Below are 19,946 nucleotides of genomic sequence, written 5' to 3'. Positions count from 1 at the left end.
CTCCGAGCTTCTCCAGCAGCAGCAGCGAGGCTGCGGGAAGTTTCCTGTTTCCTTCCAGCCCAGCACATTTCCCTGCTGCCCCCAGCAGCAGCCACAGAAGAGACATAGTTTTGGGCATGCTGATGTTCCACATTTCTGGCTTCTGGATTCTCAGTTTCAGAGCCTATTGAATCCTCGATTGTGACTTAGTGTTACAATTCACAAATCATACCAATAACCATTTCCTTACATGAAAGCCATTTCTGTTGAGTTGTCTCTGCATTAGAATTGTTCCTACTCTGATTTTCTTTCCTTTCTTTTGTCGCTGGGTATTTCACCTTGACTATATGCCAGTACGGGACCTGCATGCTATGGCAACACCAGTGTGTGAAGGCTGGCTTGCAAATTTGAAAATTTAAGAACAAGATAATTTATTGAAATAAACTGAATTCATATTTTATATTACTATTACATATTACTGCTCTCGGCTGAGCTATAGGTTTTTCATTTCCCTCCTATTGCCTGCAAAGTCCTCTCTCTCTTCATTCAAGTGACGACCACTTTAAATGCCTTACAAGGAACAGTAGCTATATGTTACTAGGTCATCAGATCCCAATGGGTTTTCTGAATACCATAATGAATTTCAGCCCAACATCTGTCTGCTCTCTGAAACAGATGCAATTATGGGAAAAAATAGCTGCTGCCGCTTTGCAGGCAGATTTCTCAGAAAAAAAAAAAAAAAAAGAAAATACAAAGAAAACTGACATAGCACAATTTAATCACTACCACATTAAATTTAATCAGTCAAAATATCATGTGGCACACACCCAATTTCTTCTTTGAAAGAGAGACAAGTTGTGGTGACTTTTCTGACAGACGGAGGTTTTTTGACTTTTAGAAAATCTTGTAGGCACAGCTTTGATTTTGCCAACGAAATGCTAACCTCGGATGACTCAGATCGGGGTTCCCTTTTATCCAAACCACTGAAGTTTAGTGGTTAGCTAAGAGGGAACTTGTATCTGAATCACCCTTGGTTTGGGGGAATTGTCAGATTAAAAAATAAATAAGCAAAAGAAGGGCCTTGGGCTTCAGGGTGGGATGTTTGGTTTATTTTTGTGTCCCCTTTCACCCCAGAGGAAAGAAAAATCCAGCAGCTATGAAAGTGGGGACGACTTTCATGTACTTACAACACCAAAAAAATTAACTTTGTCCTATCTTCTTAAACTTCTCAATGTCATGTGTCAGTCTGGGTACAGTCTCAGTAAATCAACCAGACTTTTTCAGTCGTGTTGCAAGCCTAGCTTGTGCCTCACAAAATTACACAATTTTAAGCTCATCTTTAGCTACAAAAAAAGCCTACCTCATTGCTCAAGTCCCTGTTACACATCTGCAGTTCCCAGGCCCCCTGCTTCTCCTTTCTTAGAGGGGGGAAAAAAGAAAAAAAAAAAAAAGAGTAAAAGAGGAACTGTAATTTATGAGCCCTCATCCAGCCCTGTGGAACAAAACCTGCCCTCTGTGACCTATTAGACATCTTCAGGAAAGTCTCCTCTATTCTCACTCCAATATCCATGTAGTTCCAAGTTGCTTTTCATCTCGGTACTTCGTCAACTTTGAACATTTCAAACACACTTGGATGCCCCAATGCAGTGCCTGAGCCTTTTAAATCCTCTTCTGTTCCTCAGGGGAAACGGAGTCCCGTCTTTGGGAGGCTGCCTTTTTTGTGTGCGAGCCTGCTGGATGGGGAAGGCGAGGGGAAGCTCATATGAGCCTCGAGCAAGTGTCCTCTTCCAACACTAACTAATGAATAAGTCTGTGCCTTTTCCTGTAGATCCTTGCCAGTCCTATCTAAACATTCTCTATCTTTGTATATTAATAACCAGCACACAACTTCCAGCCAAGTTTCGATGCTGTCTGCACCCCCGTGCTTGCTCCAGAGCAGGCAGCGCGGCTCTCGGGAGGCTCCAGCGGGATTTCCACTGCACGGGAAAGCCGGGGGTAGGTGCAGTCGCCTTGCGGCTGCACAGTGCAGCTGTCAGCTGAGACTGTAAATGCTTTAAAATTGAATTTGACAGGTTGTTCAGTGGCTTGGGAAGAACGGGAAGCCCCTGTACATCTGCCAGTCATTCACCGACACTTGGTCACAGAAGCACTGTGGGTAAGGAATGCGACCGTGGCAGAGGTTCGAGACTGCATTCACTGTTTTTAACCAATAACTTGGAACAAATACTAAATAATCTCTGCTTTGTTCACAGGGCCCAAAGAGGCCATGAACATCCTGGTGCTGTGCTGTGGCTGATGGGACTGTGGCTGCATAAGCAGAGAAGTCAGACTCTCCCATTTGGCTTCAGCGAGATGGATGCTGGAACTGCAGCTCCAGTTCTGCTCTGCATGTTACAGAAAGATGCTGAAGGCTTGGATTCAGCACAAGGAAATGGCACAAAAAATAACAACCAAGGACAAAATGGCTTATTGTGCCTATCTTAAAGAGCTAAAGCTCTCACCTTATTAAAAAGATAAATGATTTGATATTTTCTCCTAAGGATTTTTCCTTAGCAACTACTTGAATCACAAAAGACATAATGAGAACCAGTAGCTGAAGCAGAAACTGGAAAAAAAAAAAAAAAAGGCAGAAACAAAGGCTCCACATTTTGACAGACCAGTTGGTTTCCATTTCGCCTGGGTCTCTCTTTCTGCTTCCTAGAGCCAGTGCAGGAGCGCTCAGACCTCCCCAAGTTACAGATGTTTTCATCAGCCTCTGAGGCTGCTTCCCTGGTGCAAAGCCATCCTGCCCATGCACCCAAGAGGCTGCGGCAGCACCCAGGAAACCTTTCCCCTCCAGAGGCTGCCTGGCCACTTCCCAGTCGCAGCCGAGCCCAGAAGTGGCACCCCACCGCGTCTGTGGGCTCAGACTTGCAGCAGGGGATTTAAACCAGCTTCCCTTTTCACAGCGGCTTAAGTTCTTTAAGGAGGTTAGCTCCATAAACCAATTAAGCATCTTTAAGTCCTTCAGCCCTTGTACCTGCTCCAAGCAGTCTGCATGCTGACATTGCTTTAAAGAGCAAAAGCTGATTTCACCCGGCTGAGACCTCAGCAACGACGAGGTCACAGGCAGCAGCCCCAAGCTCAGCCCAGGATCCCTGTGACCCACACCCGGGTGCTCTGTAAAACCTTGCACTCTTAAACCTTGCACACTAAGTGTTTGGGAAAAACAGCTCTTTCCCTCGTTTCCACATCCAGGGTGGTAGCTCAGGCAGACACAGCTGACGTTTCCAACAACACATCCCAGAGGGCAGCACAGTCACCCCTCGAGTCCCACCCCAATTTCTTATCTGCCCTTTTTCCTTTGGATTAGTCAACTCCACCAGGAGGACAACACTAGGACAGCCATCTGATATCCGAACACGAAAGCTTACAGTCAAGGCTCTGAAGCAGTGTTTTTGTTGTTGTTTTTAAATAGGCAAATTAGCAATAACCTGAAAGCCAGAAAGCCACATCGTAAGATCTTTTGTGAGCCTATCACCAGCCCCCTTTGTTTCCTGTAGGACATATCTTGCATAGCTATATCCAATTACATATAAAGCAAATAGATTTGCATTATATACATGTAAATAAAATTACTGTGTACCTCCTACACACTGTAACTGTCATAGACACTTTTTAGGCAGTTAATAACCACACATCATTATGCCCTATTAAATACAGCTTTAACTCCTGCCCAGGCAGGACAGCAGGCCGCGATAACAATGCGGTTCTGTGAACAGTTGTGGATTAGCATTTGGTGACCACTGGATCTTCTCTGTGATTAAAAATCCCTGCCAGCTGCCCAATCTGCCTTTGTCAGTAAACTCTGCATCATTTTATAGCAATAAAAACACAGTTCGCCCACTCACTTGAGGTCAGTCACATGCCTGTGACTGAAAAGGAGCATTTACCCGGGCATTATGCGAAGGGCAGACCCGCTCCATTACTCTGGAGCCGCTATTGCCATTGCTCACGTACAAGGTCACCGTCTGTTCCTGCTGGAGCAGTGAGATAGGGGTGCTTGCATCGAGGTTGCTGTCCTCTCTGCCAGGCCCACAGAGTGCCTCATCCATCGGCCCAGCACCCAGGAGGGGCCCTCTGGATGAGGCTGCCCCAAGGAGGACGTGGCAGCTGGGGGCTGGATCCCCACACCAGCTTCCTAAGATGAGCCCTGTCCTAGGCAGGCCCTGGGTGCAAATCATCTCCAGACCCATAGCTCTAGCCACAAAACTTCCCAGCCCCAAATTCTCCCCACACAGGAGGCTCCTCGGCATTCCCTCCCCTCCCTGCAAACATCAGTGTTTCCTGCAAACCAGGCCGTGTTTCAGAAACTTACCTGCCTTTCAGATCGAAGCTCCCCAAGGCCACGCAGCTCCAAATAAAGCCCTCATCACAGAGTTGGTGCCTCCAGGCCCAGAGCAGGGCTGGCCTGCAGGACACATGGCCACTGCCTGACACCAGGCTCCTCGCCAGGCAGGGACACAGCTGGCGGCAGGGAGGTGACACAGGTGTGGCTGCTTTGTGCCAGCTGCCTCTTAACAGAGCCTTTGCTGGGCCTTTTCCTTGCAGCTCCAAGAAATGCAGTTGGTGGCTGTGGGGCATTTGTGTGAATTACTGACAGCTGAGAGCCTCACGCAGCAACACCCTCCACCACGGCCCATCAGCCTTCCTCACAAGCTCACTGCTTTTAATTTGTAGCCATAACCAGAGGATGGCCCTCTCTAGACCCGCTCTGGTCCCACACAGGGATAAATGCTTACAGAGACATCACAGGCTGTGATGGGACAGTATTTGTGGGTTATTCTGGGGTTTTGGTCAGCCCAATGCTGCTCCCATCCTGTTCAATGCTGCTGTGCCCCTGGCAGGGCTGTTTGGGATGCTGCATGAGGCTGGCAGGCTGTTCTGGCTGTGCCTGCACTAAAACCAGTGCTCTGTGTGCTTTCTGCTCTTCACTCCACTCACTAATCCTGAAGATGTTCCTCGTGGTGCCAGCGAGCACACACACACACTGCCTTGTGCTCTCACATACACCTTTCCTGAGCTCTGTGCTTCTACCACTTTGCTTTGAAGCCCTAACATCACCTTAATTTTATTATTATTTTTTTTTAACTTTAATTTAAAAACCAAACCAAACCTGCAGATTAACTGTGCAATATCGAACCCTTTTGTTCTTGTTTTCTGGCCTTGGGTTACCCCACGGAGATCGATTGCCGCCTTTCCTGTGCGGACACGTTGGCCGGCTCAGCCAGACAACTGCTGCGTTGTGTGCCTGGCTGGGGCTGCTCACGTGCCTGTGAACAATGCAGCAAAGGTCTGTGTTTGCGTTCCCATTCGCTTTTCTCTTCTTGGCTTATTTGGATGATTCTCCCACACTGATGTTAGCAGCTTTTTCAGTCATATTTAATCCCCTCTGTGGCCACCTCCACTTTTCCAGTGCGTGTGCTGGTATTAGACTGCCGGTTACCCTGTCCTAATTTCCATGTTACAATTGCTGGGAGGATAATCGTCATTTATCTTTTTTTTTTTTTTTTTTTCCCTTTGCTATGTCCTTTTGTATTGTTTGTTCTTCATCTAGATTGGGAGGGCCTGCAAGTCCTTTCATGACTATTATTTTTTCCACATGTCCAAGCTCAAACTGAGAATTAGTAAGCTTCCAGGGCTGATCCTGACTTGGCCAGCATTTCTACTGCATTTTTCTTTTTAACCTTTTGAGAGCACTTTCTGCAGTTTTGCCTTCCTAACTTATCAGATATGAGACCAGAGGCAGCAGGGCTGGGTCAAGGGCCAGGCCCTAGGGTGACTGCGCTGGCGCCCATTGCAGAGATGTGGCTTAACAGAAAGGGAACTGAACTTCAGTCAAGCTGAAACCTGCTTGCATTTGGGGTCAGGAAGGGAGATTCTGGCCATTACACTGTCACTTTTGTGGTTTTTTACAGTGCAGCTTAACCTGGGAAGTTTTGGTTGGCTTGAGTAGGGAACATGGTTTCAGCTCACGTCTTAAAATTTGTTGAAGTACCTAATATCTTACCCAAGTAAAATCTGGGTGGGAGGCATGGTTTTCTACTTCAGATGTCAAACTGAAAACACGCCTGGTAACTCCCCTCTGTGTTAGAAGGAACTACAAGTTCTGCAAAGCCACAGAGCATAAACCAGCATAGGTACAGAAGCACAGAACCTGCAGCACACTGCTATTTTTTTATCCTCAGTAGAAGCTGTTGGATCAACTGAAGTCAAATGCTCAGTGTTATTACCATCTTCCTTTAAAGCTGCTCAGATTAATGGGACAAATTCTCATTCAGAGGAATCGGGTACAGATCCCCAGTGACTATGCTGCCTTGACTCTGGCTGTAGAGTAGTACAAATTACAGCAGAATATCATTATTAATTTCAGCTGTCCCCTGTTCTGGCAAATTATCATTCATCTCCCAAAATGGATATCTCAGCTGGAGACCTTTATTTTATCATCTTAGTGTAAAAAAATCCTCACTGCTTCCTCCCTCCAAATTAGCAGCCTGTGGTTTCTCTGGGGAAGTCGATCTCGGGCGTAGCGCTGTGACTTACGCTTGACTAATAGCACCAAGACTAGACACGGCACCAGAGCGTTTTCACCTTCCAACACATACCTGAAATCTCTCACCAGGTCCTTGTCTGCCTGCTCAGGACTTAGTCACTTCCTCCGCAGCCTGTAGGGAAGAGAGCAAAATTAAAGAAATGTTGCTGTTTTCCGGCAAAGCCCACGGTCAGTGGCTTGCTGCTCACTCGTGTGCCGAATCCCTGTTGCTCTGTAAGCAAACAGCCCAGGATGCAGGCTGGGATCCCACCTTGGTGTCGTTACAGCCTTCACCTGCTTACGTGGGGCTTATCTGGGATTATGCTCCTGAATCAACCAAGTACCATAAACCAAAATTTGGAATTGTTACAGTGAGCCCTGCTGCCCCAGCGCTGTGTTTCCCTTCCTGCAGACAGGGAGCTGCCTAGCGTGGTGCTGTGCAAAGTGTGAGTTAAGCACCAGGAGAAGCACGGAGCATCTGTGATGGTCTCTGTGGGTTCAGCAGTGATGCCCCACTGAAGTGGCTGCTTACCTGAGCTTGTGTTGCCTCAATTACTGTGTGGAAACATGCCTTCCACATCACAGTTTTCAAGTACAATTTAAGAAGCTTGTAACTTTGTACAAGTTACAATGGTCCCGAGTAGGTTACTTGGTGATGCTTGAGTCTAATTTTGACATCGTGGTTTTACCATCAGCGCCAGTCCCAGGGTGTTTGATGGCTCAGGGTGGGTAGGAACTGTGAAGTTTGGTGCGGTTTTGGGGCCAGCATGGCCTGGTGGAGGGGTACTGAAATGCTATTGAATAGGCCTCTTCCAAACCTGTAAGAATCTCCTGCTAGGGAGCAGGCAGCCCGTGAACCCCTGTGCCTGGGGTGCTGGCCATTCAACCCATTGTGTGCCACAGCTGGGCAACAATTCGGTCTGTGGGTGTGCTCTAGCCTCTTTGCTGAGCGAAGGGAAAAGGCTGCCAAAGGGGAAACCACCCCAAGATCAGCCGATCCTGTCACAGAGAAGCAGCCCTCAGGCAGCACAGCTTGGGGTGCTGGCATGATGGATGACGGGTGCTGTGCTTCCCCCAAGCTCCAGCCCCACCGGGCACCCTGTGAGGTGAGCCTTGGGCATCCCAGGTAGGCACAGGGGTTTGTCCCCCCCTGCCCATGCCTGCCTCGGCTTCTGTCACAGCCCAGCACAACCAGTGCTTTCCCTGGGCTCTCGTGGGGAAGTCTGTGCTGTACAGTCTTACTGTAAAATAACAAGGCAGGCTTCTAAAGTCAGGAAGTGTCTCCGACAGTCTCCTGTGCTTTTGCTATAATTGCTCCGCATGCTCCTCTGACAATTCCTGTGACCTTATTTCTCCCAAAAAAGGGGAAAAAAAAGGAAAAAAAAAAATAAAGAGAAGGCAACTCCCATTATCCCTCAGGTCTCAGCAGAGCTCTCCGCACACTGAAGGAGAAGCAGAGGCTGCCAGCTCTGTATCTGGAGCTCTTCTCGTACGTGTTTGTTAACCCTCAGGGTACGATGGATGCTGAGAATTACTCTTTCACAACATTTGTTTGGCTGCCAAAAAGGAAAAATGATTAGCAGCTCAAAGGTTACACCGCTGCGTTTTGCAAGAGGAGCGCTGGTCGTGGGCTGCTGCCGTTTTGCTGACTGCGGAGACGAAGCCGCGCTGCGCAGCTCCTGCTCGTCCTCGCACCCGTGGTGCAGGCTTGGAGATTTCCAACGCTGCCCTGCAGACACGTCCTCTCCTCCTCCCATGGAAGGCAGCTCCCCCTTTGGCCATACAACTGCACTCAGCATTATACTGCACACTCCTGGCTGCCACAATGCTGCTTCAATGCCTTCTTCAGGGAGTTGGGTATCTTAAAGACAGGTGGGGTGATGAGCTTGTAGCATACAGTTACTAGGTTAAGAAAGGGAGTTAGAACAGATTTCTGAATGAATTCCTAGTATCCTTCCTGTTATTAGTCCCTTATAGCCTCTAGTTACACATCTGCTGGGGGCAGAGCTGTCCAGGTAGGCTTTAGCTCTGGTTGTGCCAGCATTTTGCAGCTGGGGGAGTCTGCCAAGGTCAAGCCAGGCCCACCACATCCATGAACATCCCCTGTTTGCCATCTCAGGCTGCTCTCTTTTGAGAGAGGGCTGCTGTGAGCTGCCTGAGCACTCAGATACCCACACCTGCACCGCTCTAGGCCTTTTGCAAGGAGAAATTGTCCCGACGGGCAGCTGAAACTTCTGGCCCTGGATCGACGCCTTCCTCGCAGACTGGTACCACCACATCGCAGATGCTCGTTCTGTTCGTTATGCTGATCCGTGTTAGTGATGGAGTTTGAACTTTGTTCAGATTTTCCCTGAGTTTGGCAGTGAGGAGCCAGAGCTCTGATGTGGGTTCAGGCTGGTCATTAGGTATAAATTACCTCTCAGCCCCATTTTTCCCTACTGTCTCCTTCTGCCAATAATTTGTTTCAGCGCAGAGATTTCCAGTTATCTCCTCTTGTCAGTCTGTGTCCTTCCAAAACCACTTTATTGCCAGCGACTTGCAATAAAGGCTTCTGCCTTGTCACCTCTTGCAGGGAGCCGCTGGTCCCAGAGGGAGATGTGGCCGTCAGCTCTGGGAGGGCTCTCCCACATCCTCCAAAATGTGTAATCCACCTCCAGGACATTCACAGGGTGCCTGTGCAGACAGGAACTTTTTTTTTTTTTTTTTTCTGTTGTTTGAGAGAAGATGTGGCCATAGGGCAATCTGCTGTGAAATCACCAGTTCAGTCCAGGGACTGTTATCCACTGGGCAGAGCTCGGGACTGGGCGACTGGGGGCAAATCCCCAGCTCTGCTGGTGGCTTTTGGTAGGATCTTGGGCAAAACAGCTCCCAGCCCTGTTCTTCATTTGCTAAAGAGAGGATGAAAACATTTCCCCAGCCCAGTTAGGCATTCAATTGTTTCATGATCATAAAGCCTTTGATATCCTTTAATCAAAGAGCTGTTAAGGATTTTAGAAGCTGTTATTATTTGTGGAGTAGATGCTAATTTTCTGTGCACAGCCTACACGGACCATGGATTCTAATATTATCTGGGGAGTAAGTATTAAATGTTCCCTCTTAGGTGCTGGCAGAAGTTACCTTTAAGCCTCATACACATCCTGATTAGAGTACATTGTACTTTAAAAGCTTCTTCACATCTCATTAGACCTTCTCCTCTTGAGCCGTCTCATAAGAGGCTAATTTACATTAAGGCTAGGCCACGTCAGGGTCTGGATTTCTCATGAAAATATGTCTTGGTAGTAAAAGCAAAGCCCCTTGCGCTCCCTGCATGAGAATCACTAATGCTGTCCTCGACATCATAAATCCCAGGGCCATGCTCTGAATCCCAAATAATTTGGATGTATATAGAACCGAGACGCACGACTCTTCCTTTGACAATTCTCATTTCCACCTTGGCTTGCCTGCGCTGCTGCATTAAAAGAGGGCACCAGAGGCTTTTAAAATTCCTGTGTACAGTGCAAGCACCGTCTTAATGGGTGCTTTGCTCTCTAGCCATCACCCAGTGAAACAGTGGAGCCTGTGAGCACGGTGGGTGCCCCCCCAAACTCGAACATAGCCCCGTGGGGCTGCTGGCTCTGATGGGTTCAGCAGGAGCTGCCGGTGCTCGCGCTCCTGCAAACCACTTTGCATACCCACGGTGGAAACTTGCAGTCAGGAAAGTATTTATCACCCGCTGCTGTGTAAAAAGGAATTATTTCACAGACTGGAAAGAAATTGCAAAACTCGGGCAGTGTAAAATACATTGTTCTGCCTTTGTGTTTGTCCTGAAGAGGAGAAAGCTCTTAAAACCTCGCAAAGCCAATTACACTTTATCGAAATGAATTACAGGAGTTGCTTATAAAATACCTACCATGAGGATGTGGCTCAGCTTGACAAACTGTATTTTTACTATTATTATTTATTTGTTTTTCCGCTTGGCCTGTAGCTGTACAATGATATTGTAATGAAGCATAAATGCTAACAGGTCATTTTTTGCTTCCATTGGCAGTGCTACTGTTTTATATTTAAATGACAAATATCTTGGCAAAGCTCGGTAACTTTTACTTTACATTTCTTTCTTTCAGACATTGTTTTATACCTCTCTGGAGTGGCCTTATTAACCTCTGAATTCCTCCAGTGGCACCAAAATGATCAAATGTCCTTTTGCGGTAAGCAAGGCAAAGCTGTCCTCCATTCACCATCAGGAACACTTCATGCCATTCCTTTAGGGAAGCAAAGTATCTTTCAGCAACAAGAAAATGTAGATCAACATCGTTCTTTGTGTTTGCCTGAATGTGACACGCCATAACTTTCCAGTTTTGAATTCTGCTTTCCTCCTGTAACACACAACGGGTTCCAAAATCACGTATTTTTAATGTTTGCTGTGCTAACTGATGCCAGAAAGGAACTATTTGAATCACTGTTATGAAATTTTAAAACCTTAAATACTTCCAGGACCATGGGGGAAGGGACTTCTATGTATTTTTCAGTATTTTATGAGCAAGTAGACTAACGATTGCATTAAACAAACACCACCGTAATGCTCACACACTCAGCCCAGGAGCTGTCATTTCTCACAGCCCTAACCAGCACAGCAACGGTGGCAGTATTTGCAAGAGCTGAGGACCAGGGCTAATTCCCAAGGGCTTCTGATAAGATCTGGCGTAACTGCAGAGGAACAGCAGGCTCTGACTGTGGCTGCAGTGCTCAGCAGGCTGCAGGAACGAGACCCCTGGGGATGGCACCGATGGAAACTGATACAGTCCCTGGGTTGTGAGGTTTGCCACCCATTTTCCTCTTAACCCAGGGCCATGCTGACTGGTAACGCACGTCCCGTGGGCCGTAGCAGTTTGGTTTGCTGGCATGCCTGAAGGAGAAGCTGTCCTCCTGGTGACAGCATGCGTTGCATAGCACAAACCGCTCACCCCACGCTGCTCACCGGAGGTGATCGATCTAGTAACACCTCAGGCATCACGTCTGAGTTTCAAACCCACAGGACCAACACAAAGCATCAGTTTCCACTTTGTGGGGGATTTCCACACACATAAGCTGAAACTTTTTTTGAAAAAACAAACAAACAAACAGGAAAATTTTCCATCCCGTGGGAATTGCAATATAATTAAAAAAGAATCACAACAAGGGGTTTGAAGCAAGTGAGCTTGCTAGAAATGGCATTTTTCTGGGGAGCTTTGCCCAACATCCGTCGTATAGTGGACAAACACGATGCATTCATGCAAGAGCTGACGCTGTGCTATATAGAATCAGCATTTCTGCCTGGAAAACACTTGGACATGACCGCTCTCTTCTTCCTCTCCCCTCTCCACACTCATTCCCTGGCCTCCCAGTAACTTTGCAGCCCCGGTACAAACCTCGAAGGGGAGCAGCTGCACAAAACGCTGCGGGGAGGTGGAGGTGCCCTGCAGGTACTTCTAACCGAGCCCGTGGGGTAAGCTCCCAGTCTCCCCAATGGGACATGAGAAAAAAAACATTGTTCTCGGTCTGCCACTGAGCTCCCAGTGAGATGTCGGTGCCAGGCCAGCAAGCACTAAGGAGTCTCTCTCCTGTAAGCAGGACTGTGAGGGCTGCCAGCTGTCCTGCCCTAACACCAGCGTCCCTTCAGGGACCGAAATGAGAAAAGCTGCTCGGAGGCCCTCAACCAGGGCACAATTCTAAAAGCAGCTAAATACCACGGTTTCTGGCACTGGTCTACGAACTACTCTTCTAGGTCCCCGCTCAGTTAAGTATTTCTCACTGAATTAAGGGGAATTTAAGTATGTGCTTATGCCTTTGCATGAACAAAGGCTACTGAATCAAAAGAAACTGCTGAGAGTAGAGTAGAAGCCCTTAAAAATCACATGGGTTTTGTTCTAAAAGTATCTGTTATTTATTCCCAAGTCCTTATCTTGTTTATAACAAAGAAATGCACAAAATTCCTTTCCCAAGGCTGGACAGTCCTGGAGCACATCCGCACCAAACGGGGACAAAAATAAGCTTGATTTTAGACAGATTAAATAAGCAAGCAAGAAAATCTCCTTACTTCTTTCTGCCCTCTTTGACTTTTTATTTCTCTGTACACAGCAAACCTGGCTTTGTGGCCTTATCCTAAGTCTGCTGAATTTGATGGAGCTCTTTCTGCTGGATTGAATGGGTTTTGGAGCAGGCCTTGTAGACAGAAGACAGCAGCATTTTTATACAGCTTTCTCATCTGGTTTCTAGAGAAAGGAATATTACATTATTGAAATACTGGTCCAGCACACAGCCCCCCTCAACTGCCAATATTCATTCTATCTTGTTGCTGACATCAAAATTACCCTACTTTCTCTCTGCACTTTCTTTAGGAATGTTAAATCTGTAAAGACCAAACAGGTTTCCAATTTCTAACTCATTTCTATAGACAACCTTCCAACCACAATTGCTTCTTAAGCACATCACACACAAGGATAGGCATACAAGCAATAGTTTCCAAACCACTTTAAATGACTGTGCCTCAGACCAGAAGCCCCATGAGGCTGCAGCGAGGACTTTTGGTGCCGGTGACTTTGTCAGACTGTGCAACAGCCTGCGGCTGGCAAGGGCTGTGCGGTCGCACGAGTGCGATGCGGCACCCTGGCCTCTTCCCCAAAAATCCAGCTGAATAAGTACATGGCTTTGGTGAGACAGAGGAATGCAAAACACCTTTGGTTCAGCTAATGAAGCGTGTGTGAATGAGCCAGGACATTTCTGTCACCGTGGCCCTGATCCAGCTGCCACCCCCAGCTAGGGGGGCGATTCTCATGGCTGCACAGGGGGACGAGCTCCCGGCCTCTGTGCCAGCCAGGCCCCCCCCCGAGGGATGCACTGCACTGCTTGATGGTATTTTTCCAATCCCTCACTTACTACCTAGGGTAACACTCCATCTCCAGCGTGTCACAGCGGTCTCACACGAACTTGAGTCAACGCAAGAGGCCTCCTGAGCTCAGGTCCCTTCCCCGCCCTGAAAGCAGAGGGGTACAGGCGGTTCTGGTTCACGTATATATTGTCAGAGCACTCAATACACACTTGGAAATCTTAAAGCAGGTTGTGACGTGTCATCTATAACTAAAATATATCGATACACAGACACACAATGTGCTTTTGCAAAATGACAGAAAAACTGTTCTTTTCATGGTACCTCAATACAAACATGGCTGCGTTTGGCTTTTTGAACACTACTGCTCTAAGAGACATATTGGCATCAGGTAAATAAATTTGCTACCCATATTTAATCATCGTAAATAAAAGAAGCAGACCAATCTGCGTATGGATTTTTTCTTTTTTCTTTTTTTTTTTTGAATTTGCATGCTTAATACAGAACTAGTAGGTTTAAAATCTCACTGAGCATTCTATGTGAATTAACCGGATTCTAAAGTAATGTGAAAAGGAAGAGAATGAAAAGTACAGCTTTTCATTTAAACATAGGCAGCTGTCTTCATGCAGGGATTTCTTTAGTTTTTCTTCTTTAAAATTACACTTTGCATTAAAGAACATAGCCAGTGTAAACACAGTCCGTAACACTTATAAAACAGTGCAAATTTTGTAGATTTCTGGGAGGAGGTTGAAATACAGATATTTATAATGGAGGTAAAATCACTTTCTCAGTAGAAAAATACGCATATTAAACACCTATCTCTATGTTCGGAATTTAACTTCACAAAAGAGCAAGTTATAGTTCTATAGTGTGTAAGAAATTAGCATCTCTCCTAGATCTCTATTTTGGTGTTAGTGTCAAATGCATAATAATGCTAGTAAAAGCAACAAGAGAAATGTATTATTTAGAACCTAAGAAAAAAGTTATAGATAAAAACTGATGTAAGAGGACAACGAATAAAGAACTGGGGAAAGAAGCAATGGAAAAATACTGACCTCTCTGAATTATTGCACGTTTGAGATCATTCTCATGGCCTTTGGGCCAATTCTGGATACTTCTAAGTCTTAGGTCAGCGTTTGTTTCCACTTTGACTGTAGGGTACAATTTAGGAACCACTGCAAAATGTTAAGGATTTACTGAGCTTGTTTGCTGATGAAACCACAGGCAGCTGAGTGCAGAGTGCTAACTTTTATCCATGCAATCAGAGAGAACAATGAGAAAAACATACTGAAATGCAGGCAAGATCGCCTGCCATACAAGTATTTCTGGGGACTTGCTTCAGCAGATCTGACTGAGACAAAACTCTTGTGTCTATTGTGTTTTCATTAACGCTGTGCCAAAAAAAAAAAAAGCAAAATTGGCTTCTGCCTTCATTATTTAGAGCCTTTTCCTTGAATACTGTTGTCTACTGAACTCGTAATCAACTAGGCTGGGAATCTTCATGAAACACACTGCTCTGAAGAAAAATCACCGCGTAGCAATGCGTGATGCCGAGTGTCTGGGCAGCCCCTCTCATCCACAAGCAGCAAGAATGCTTTCCACGGAAGGTAAATGACATTATCCTCATGCGACTGATGGGACCACGCACAGAAGTAAGAATGCAAGACCTGGCCATCTTTTTAAAAATATCGCTTTTCACTATTTGCACAGAGAGCGGAAATGTTCCTGCTTCAACTAGATTTTAAAGGTATAAAGTGACAGGTAGATTGGGAAAGAACTTGTCTCAGGTGATTATCACTGCAATTGAAGTCAGACTACTAGTAAACGTGAATAATTTAGCACTTCATCTCTGAATATTGCTGTAGTAATTATTTTCTATTGCTGACGTTCTCAGAAAAAGATTAATTTGAAATTGTAACTATTGATTTGGGGAAAAAAGCTATGTGAAATTACATTGCCTTTACTACAAATCTTAAAACAGCTCGAGATCTTAAGAAATTTCAAATCAATGAATTCACCAACAGACAAATTTATACCTAATTTTAAAAAACGCCATTAAAAACCTGGAAAAATTATGAAACAATCTATAATCCACAGAAAAATTGTTTTAAATCCTCCTAAACATCTTTCAATATTCTAGTAGGTTGTTTAATAAAAACACATTGCTAATCATTCACTAGGAGTATAACATGCCTCAATAATAAAATGAAGGGATGCTGATGCAAGCAGGTGATTTATTCTGCAGTAGCTGTTACTATGCACTTTATCGATAAAGCTTCATCTGCCTTGTTTCAGCTGGTCATCTTCTAAAATGCATTTGAAAGAGAATGTTACTGGGAAGATCTCCTCCTCCTTCCTTTTGAGAATGATTCACCCCTTGTGGTCTGTGTAGGAGATAATCATTTTTGTAGCATGATATGATATTAGAATTTCAAACCGTACTGAAGGTTATATGAGAAAACCAACAACTTCTGTGTATTTCAAATACTATTACATAAGTATGGATGCTGGAGATCATATACAGTGAACTTTTATCCATCCCAGATTGTAAACCTACTGTAGAATTTGATGTGTTTTTTCCCTCCCCCTTTCCCTCCCCCCCCCTTTTTTTTTTATAGAAGCAATCAAGCTGTACATTAAAAGACAGGAAGGACATTACTGACTTACAAAAGAATGCCCCCTTTGTCAATAATTTGTAAATGTAAACAAAAAAGTTCAAGTAGAAAAGCAAATAAGTGTGCCGCTGCTTCAAATATGATTTGTTGTCCCATGGGGTTTGGGCAAAGTTCTTTAAAAACACATCTTCATGGCAGTCATGAAGCATCTCAGAAGTGTCCTGATCTTCGCTACCAGATATCACTGGTGAAGCTAAGCTCCCTTGCTGATAAAGGTAGCAAGGGGTTGTTCCTGTGAAACTCCTGGGGATCCTTCATGGTATTGTTAAGAGGTAGCTGTCCGTTTAGTAGTGTCAAAGGTATGTTACAGTATGTGTGGTGGTTGCTTATGGAAGCTATCGGCAACGTTGCTGCCGCCACGTCATATTCGTATCCTCTGCAATAATGTCTCATTTGCACAGAATCTGCTTGATGGTAATCAGTTAAATCAGCCCGCGATTCTACCAGCGTGGCAGAAGTGCCTGTGACGGCAAGGGAGGGTACAGTCTGGAGGTCTCCGAAAAGGCCCTGCTCCGCAGAATCCAGGACCTGACGCCGAGACACCACCTCCTTTTTCTTCCCTGGCATTTCAAAGACAAGGCGCTTCCAAAACTTAGAATTCAGTTTGCTGCTTCTTGGTCCTTTCCACTTCACCACTGAGAGAAGTTTGATGGTGTGCTTTAAAGATTCCACTTCGTGATAATTCACTTTCCCTTTTAATTCAGTACACTCAATCAAAATAACTTTGATTTCTCCACTGACTAGCATGTTATGGAGTCTGTTTTCCATCTCAAAAATACTCCATCCTCTCCTGAGAACATAGTCTGGAGTTAACACGATAATGAGTCTTCTGCTTTGCTCAACACATCTTGTGAGATCTTCAATGTAGGCTACAAATTATAGAAAGAGAGAAAGAGTAAAGAATAAAGAAGACTATTGTATCAAAACATCAGGCTTGCAATTACGTTTAACAAAATCCTATAGCTCACTGATCCACGCCATTTAAGACAAGGGGCACTTCATGATATACTCCAACAGAAACAGGATTGTGCATCACAACACATTTCTATTAATAGAATATACACAAGAAAACTCCTCAATAACATCCTCAGTCCGTAACTGTTTCTCCCTGTTCATCTCAACAGAACGGCATTTACATAATATCCTCACTGTGTAGATGCATTACTGACTAAAAACACACAGTTCACTTATGCCAAGTTATAGGTCAAGATCAATGTAATGTTTGTGTAAATTTTAACATGAACACTGGTTATGATTAAAGTCACATTGAGGGAAGCACACTCTGGGAAGCAGTTCTTGTGTTTCAGATGCAAGGGCAGGAGGATGCTGCAGGGTGTGCAAACTGTAACTAGCAAGTGCTCAGAAAGAAATCAACCTTATCACATGCAGAAGTTGTGCTATGGCATAGAAGCAGCATGGTAGCTCTTTCTTCTCTAGGTATTGACCACAAAAACACAGCAGCATTTTTTGTGGCTCAATGGTCTGTTTTAATACTGCAAACCTGTGCTTCTATGTACACCAAGGTATTAACAGAAACTTCACAAGTGACGGGAACAAATGGAAAATTTAAGCTTATTGGAGGTGTTTATTTGCTGAGACATCAGTGATGAAGAAAATAGTATTCTTCTTTCATTCATGCACACCAAGAAGTTGTAAGCAGAAATGCCAGCCCCATCATCAGCTCCATGAAGTCAGCTTACTGAACTTGAAACTGGTCTTGAAGTTGGACTTGGGTTTCTGATCCAGAGTTTCACTTGTCCCAGGGATGGCAGGGAAGATTTGCCAATTATAGTGGTCTGACATGGAACGGGATGGGAAAGAGGTCTACTTACAGACCTGATCTAAAACCCATTTAAATGACAGGACTCCAAGAAGTTTCAATGGGTTTTGGGTCAGGACCAGCAACATGAAAACACTTGAAAGAAACACGAAGATCAGAAAAGTGTTCACTGGTTGCAGAGCATCGTGATTGTGAGCTTAGAGACAGGAAATTATTATTTTAACTACATGAACCTTTTGACCATGCTACTCAGAATGTGCTATCTGACAACAGAGGAGAAGCATGTGTTATAAATGAAGACTTGGACACAAAAGCTGCACAGAACAGATCTTTACTCAGCACAGGGCAGGGCCTCTCTTACACACACTGCCCTCTAGCAGGAACAACGATTACAAATAACATCATTAATCAACATCTGTTACTGCAAGACTCATTTTTATAGTCCCAGGCACCGTACCACAGCATGCTTATTCACACCACTTCCAGTAAAGTAAATAGCTACAAAATAGGCCAACAGGAACATTCTAAAATAGCTTATTTTCATGAGACTGAAGGCATAGTTAGCATCAAATCTGCCTTTACTAATGTTTTATTTCACCACTTAGCAGCAAGAAGAATTTCTTTCACAAATGGAAAAAAGAGGCAATTGTAAACATCCCACAGACACACACAAAATTAAGACATACACATACATTACAAATCTCTAGGCAACAATCCTGACTTTCAGTTTTATGATTCTTTAATCATGCAGCATTTACAGTTATTTTTTTTTTCTCTTAAAATATTTTATGAGGACAACCCCCACATTGCTCTGTGTAAAATAGTTACTCATTAACGAAAAAAAATTCAACATTATGATCCATGGGAGAGGCAGCAGAGAGGGGAGAGAATCAGCAACAATGAGAAAATGATAAGCAGAACTGGTGAAACAAAACTTAGGGAAAGGTAGAAATGTTCAATACAATGGAAAGAGATTATCCCAATGTATCAACAGCTCAGACTCTTCATTTTCTTCCTTTCTTTCTGCTCCCAAAAAGAAAGAATTTAGGTGGGAAGCTTCATCATTAGAGGTTGAATCTGCAAGATACAGTAAAACAACAAACTATCATGCATCTTTCCTGAGACATATTCATCCCTCCTCCAAACACCTCAGCACACTGCTATGTACAAGACAATTCTCTGCAGGACACATTCAGTACCATGTAGCCAGGTTAGCGCTAAGCACAGCCACGCATATCCTGTACTCATCCAATTCCAAAGAAAAAAGTAACTACCTTTTCATATCTTCAAATATCCAGCAGCAATAATTTCAGCGGCAACAACCCATCCATTGCACCACCTCAACCAAAAACTCACCAGACTTTGCTTTAGTTGAAGAGGGAATAAGGTAGGAAGATGAGAGGAAAAATCCCCTATTTTCTCAGGTGTACACTTCTCCCCTCTGTGCCTCTCCCATACTTTGGTATGCCCTGCTTACTTGACGGATATTGCAACAATTTGGAGCTCTTTCTACAGACAACTTTATACAGACCTTCACAAACGACCACTAGGTGCAAATTCCAACTTGCAGCTGGTTCAATGATGGACACAGCCAATGTACAGGGGGTTTGCTGGTGCAGTGAGGATGAAATACACCGTATTACAGAAAAAAGTGGAAACCCAAATGAAAGACAAACACCTTTTCCAGCCATCTGGCCCAGAAGCATTGAATACGCCCAATAACTTAAGCTTGGGACAACTGCTACTACTTCCCTGGAGCATGTGGTTCCATTGGGTGCATCCTACAGAATGCCCAATGTGCACAACAAACATTTCTGCCAGGAAAAGCAAAGAAGGACGGGTTCCTGTCTTTCTAAAGCCTCTGGAAATTCATGCTTCTGCCCACCCTTCAGTGGTATAAGAGTGCATAAATTTTAGAGTTGCTAAGTCACTCACCCACTCCCTTTCAATTCAAGATTAGAGACTGCTCAAAATAATGGAGGGTAAGCTCTCTTAAGTGTTCTCTCTATTAGAAGTATGAAATCCAAACCAGCTATATTGCAAAGGGTTGGTTTGCCTTTCTATTGAGCTAAGAGGTAATTGTCAAGCAGTGGTTCT

At 44.8% G+C, this 19,946-nt stretch overlaps 2 protein-coding genes across 29 annotated transcripts in view; both read right to left on the bottom strand.

The window, feature by feature from the left end:
* The window catches only part of NRK (Nik related kinase), a 98,404-nt gene extending 93,909 nt beyond the window's left edge, over positions 1–4,495 (bottom strand). The window contains exon 1 of one of the 2 annotated variants that reach the window (XM_068697277.1): positions 4,337–4,495. The gene's annotated coding sequence lies outside the window, so the exon portion shown is untranslated. The remainder of the gene's footprint in view (positions 1–4,336) is intronic. The other variant, XM_068697279.1, reaches the window with a different exon arrangement.
* Positions 4,496–6,869: 2,374 nt separating this feature from the next.
* Positions 6,870–19,946, bottom strand: part of IL1RAPL2 (interleukin 1 receptor accessory protein like 2) — a 397,669-nt gene continuing 384,592 nt past the window's right edge. For 24 of the 27 annotated variants that reach the window (XM_068697284.1, XM_068697299.1, XM_068697282.1 and 21 more), the window contains one exon: positions 13,846–16,938. In XM_068697284.1, the coding sequence (XP_068553385.1) occupies positions 16,241–16,938 (698 nt within the window). In that variant the 3' untranslated portion in view covers positions 13,846–16,240. Of the gene's footprint in view, positions 13,542–13,845; positions 16,939–18,164; positions 18,927–19,946 lie in introns of those variants that run through there. The other 3 variants (XR_011101167.1, XR_011101166.1, XM_068697308.1) reach the window with 3 other exon arrangements.

Source organism: Anas acuta, chromosome 13 (assembly GCF_963932015.1).
Source record: "Anas acuta chromosome 13, bAnaAcu1.1, whole genome shotgun sequence".
NCBI classification, from domain to species: Eukaryota; Metazoa; Chordata; class Aves; order Anseriformes; family Anatidae; genus Anas; species Anas acuta.
This window is presented reverse-complemented; position numbering and strand designations above follow the sequence as displayed.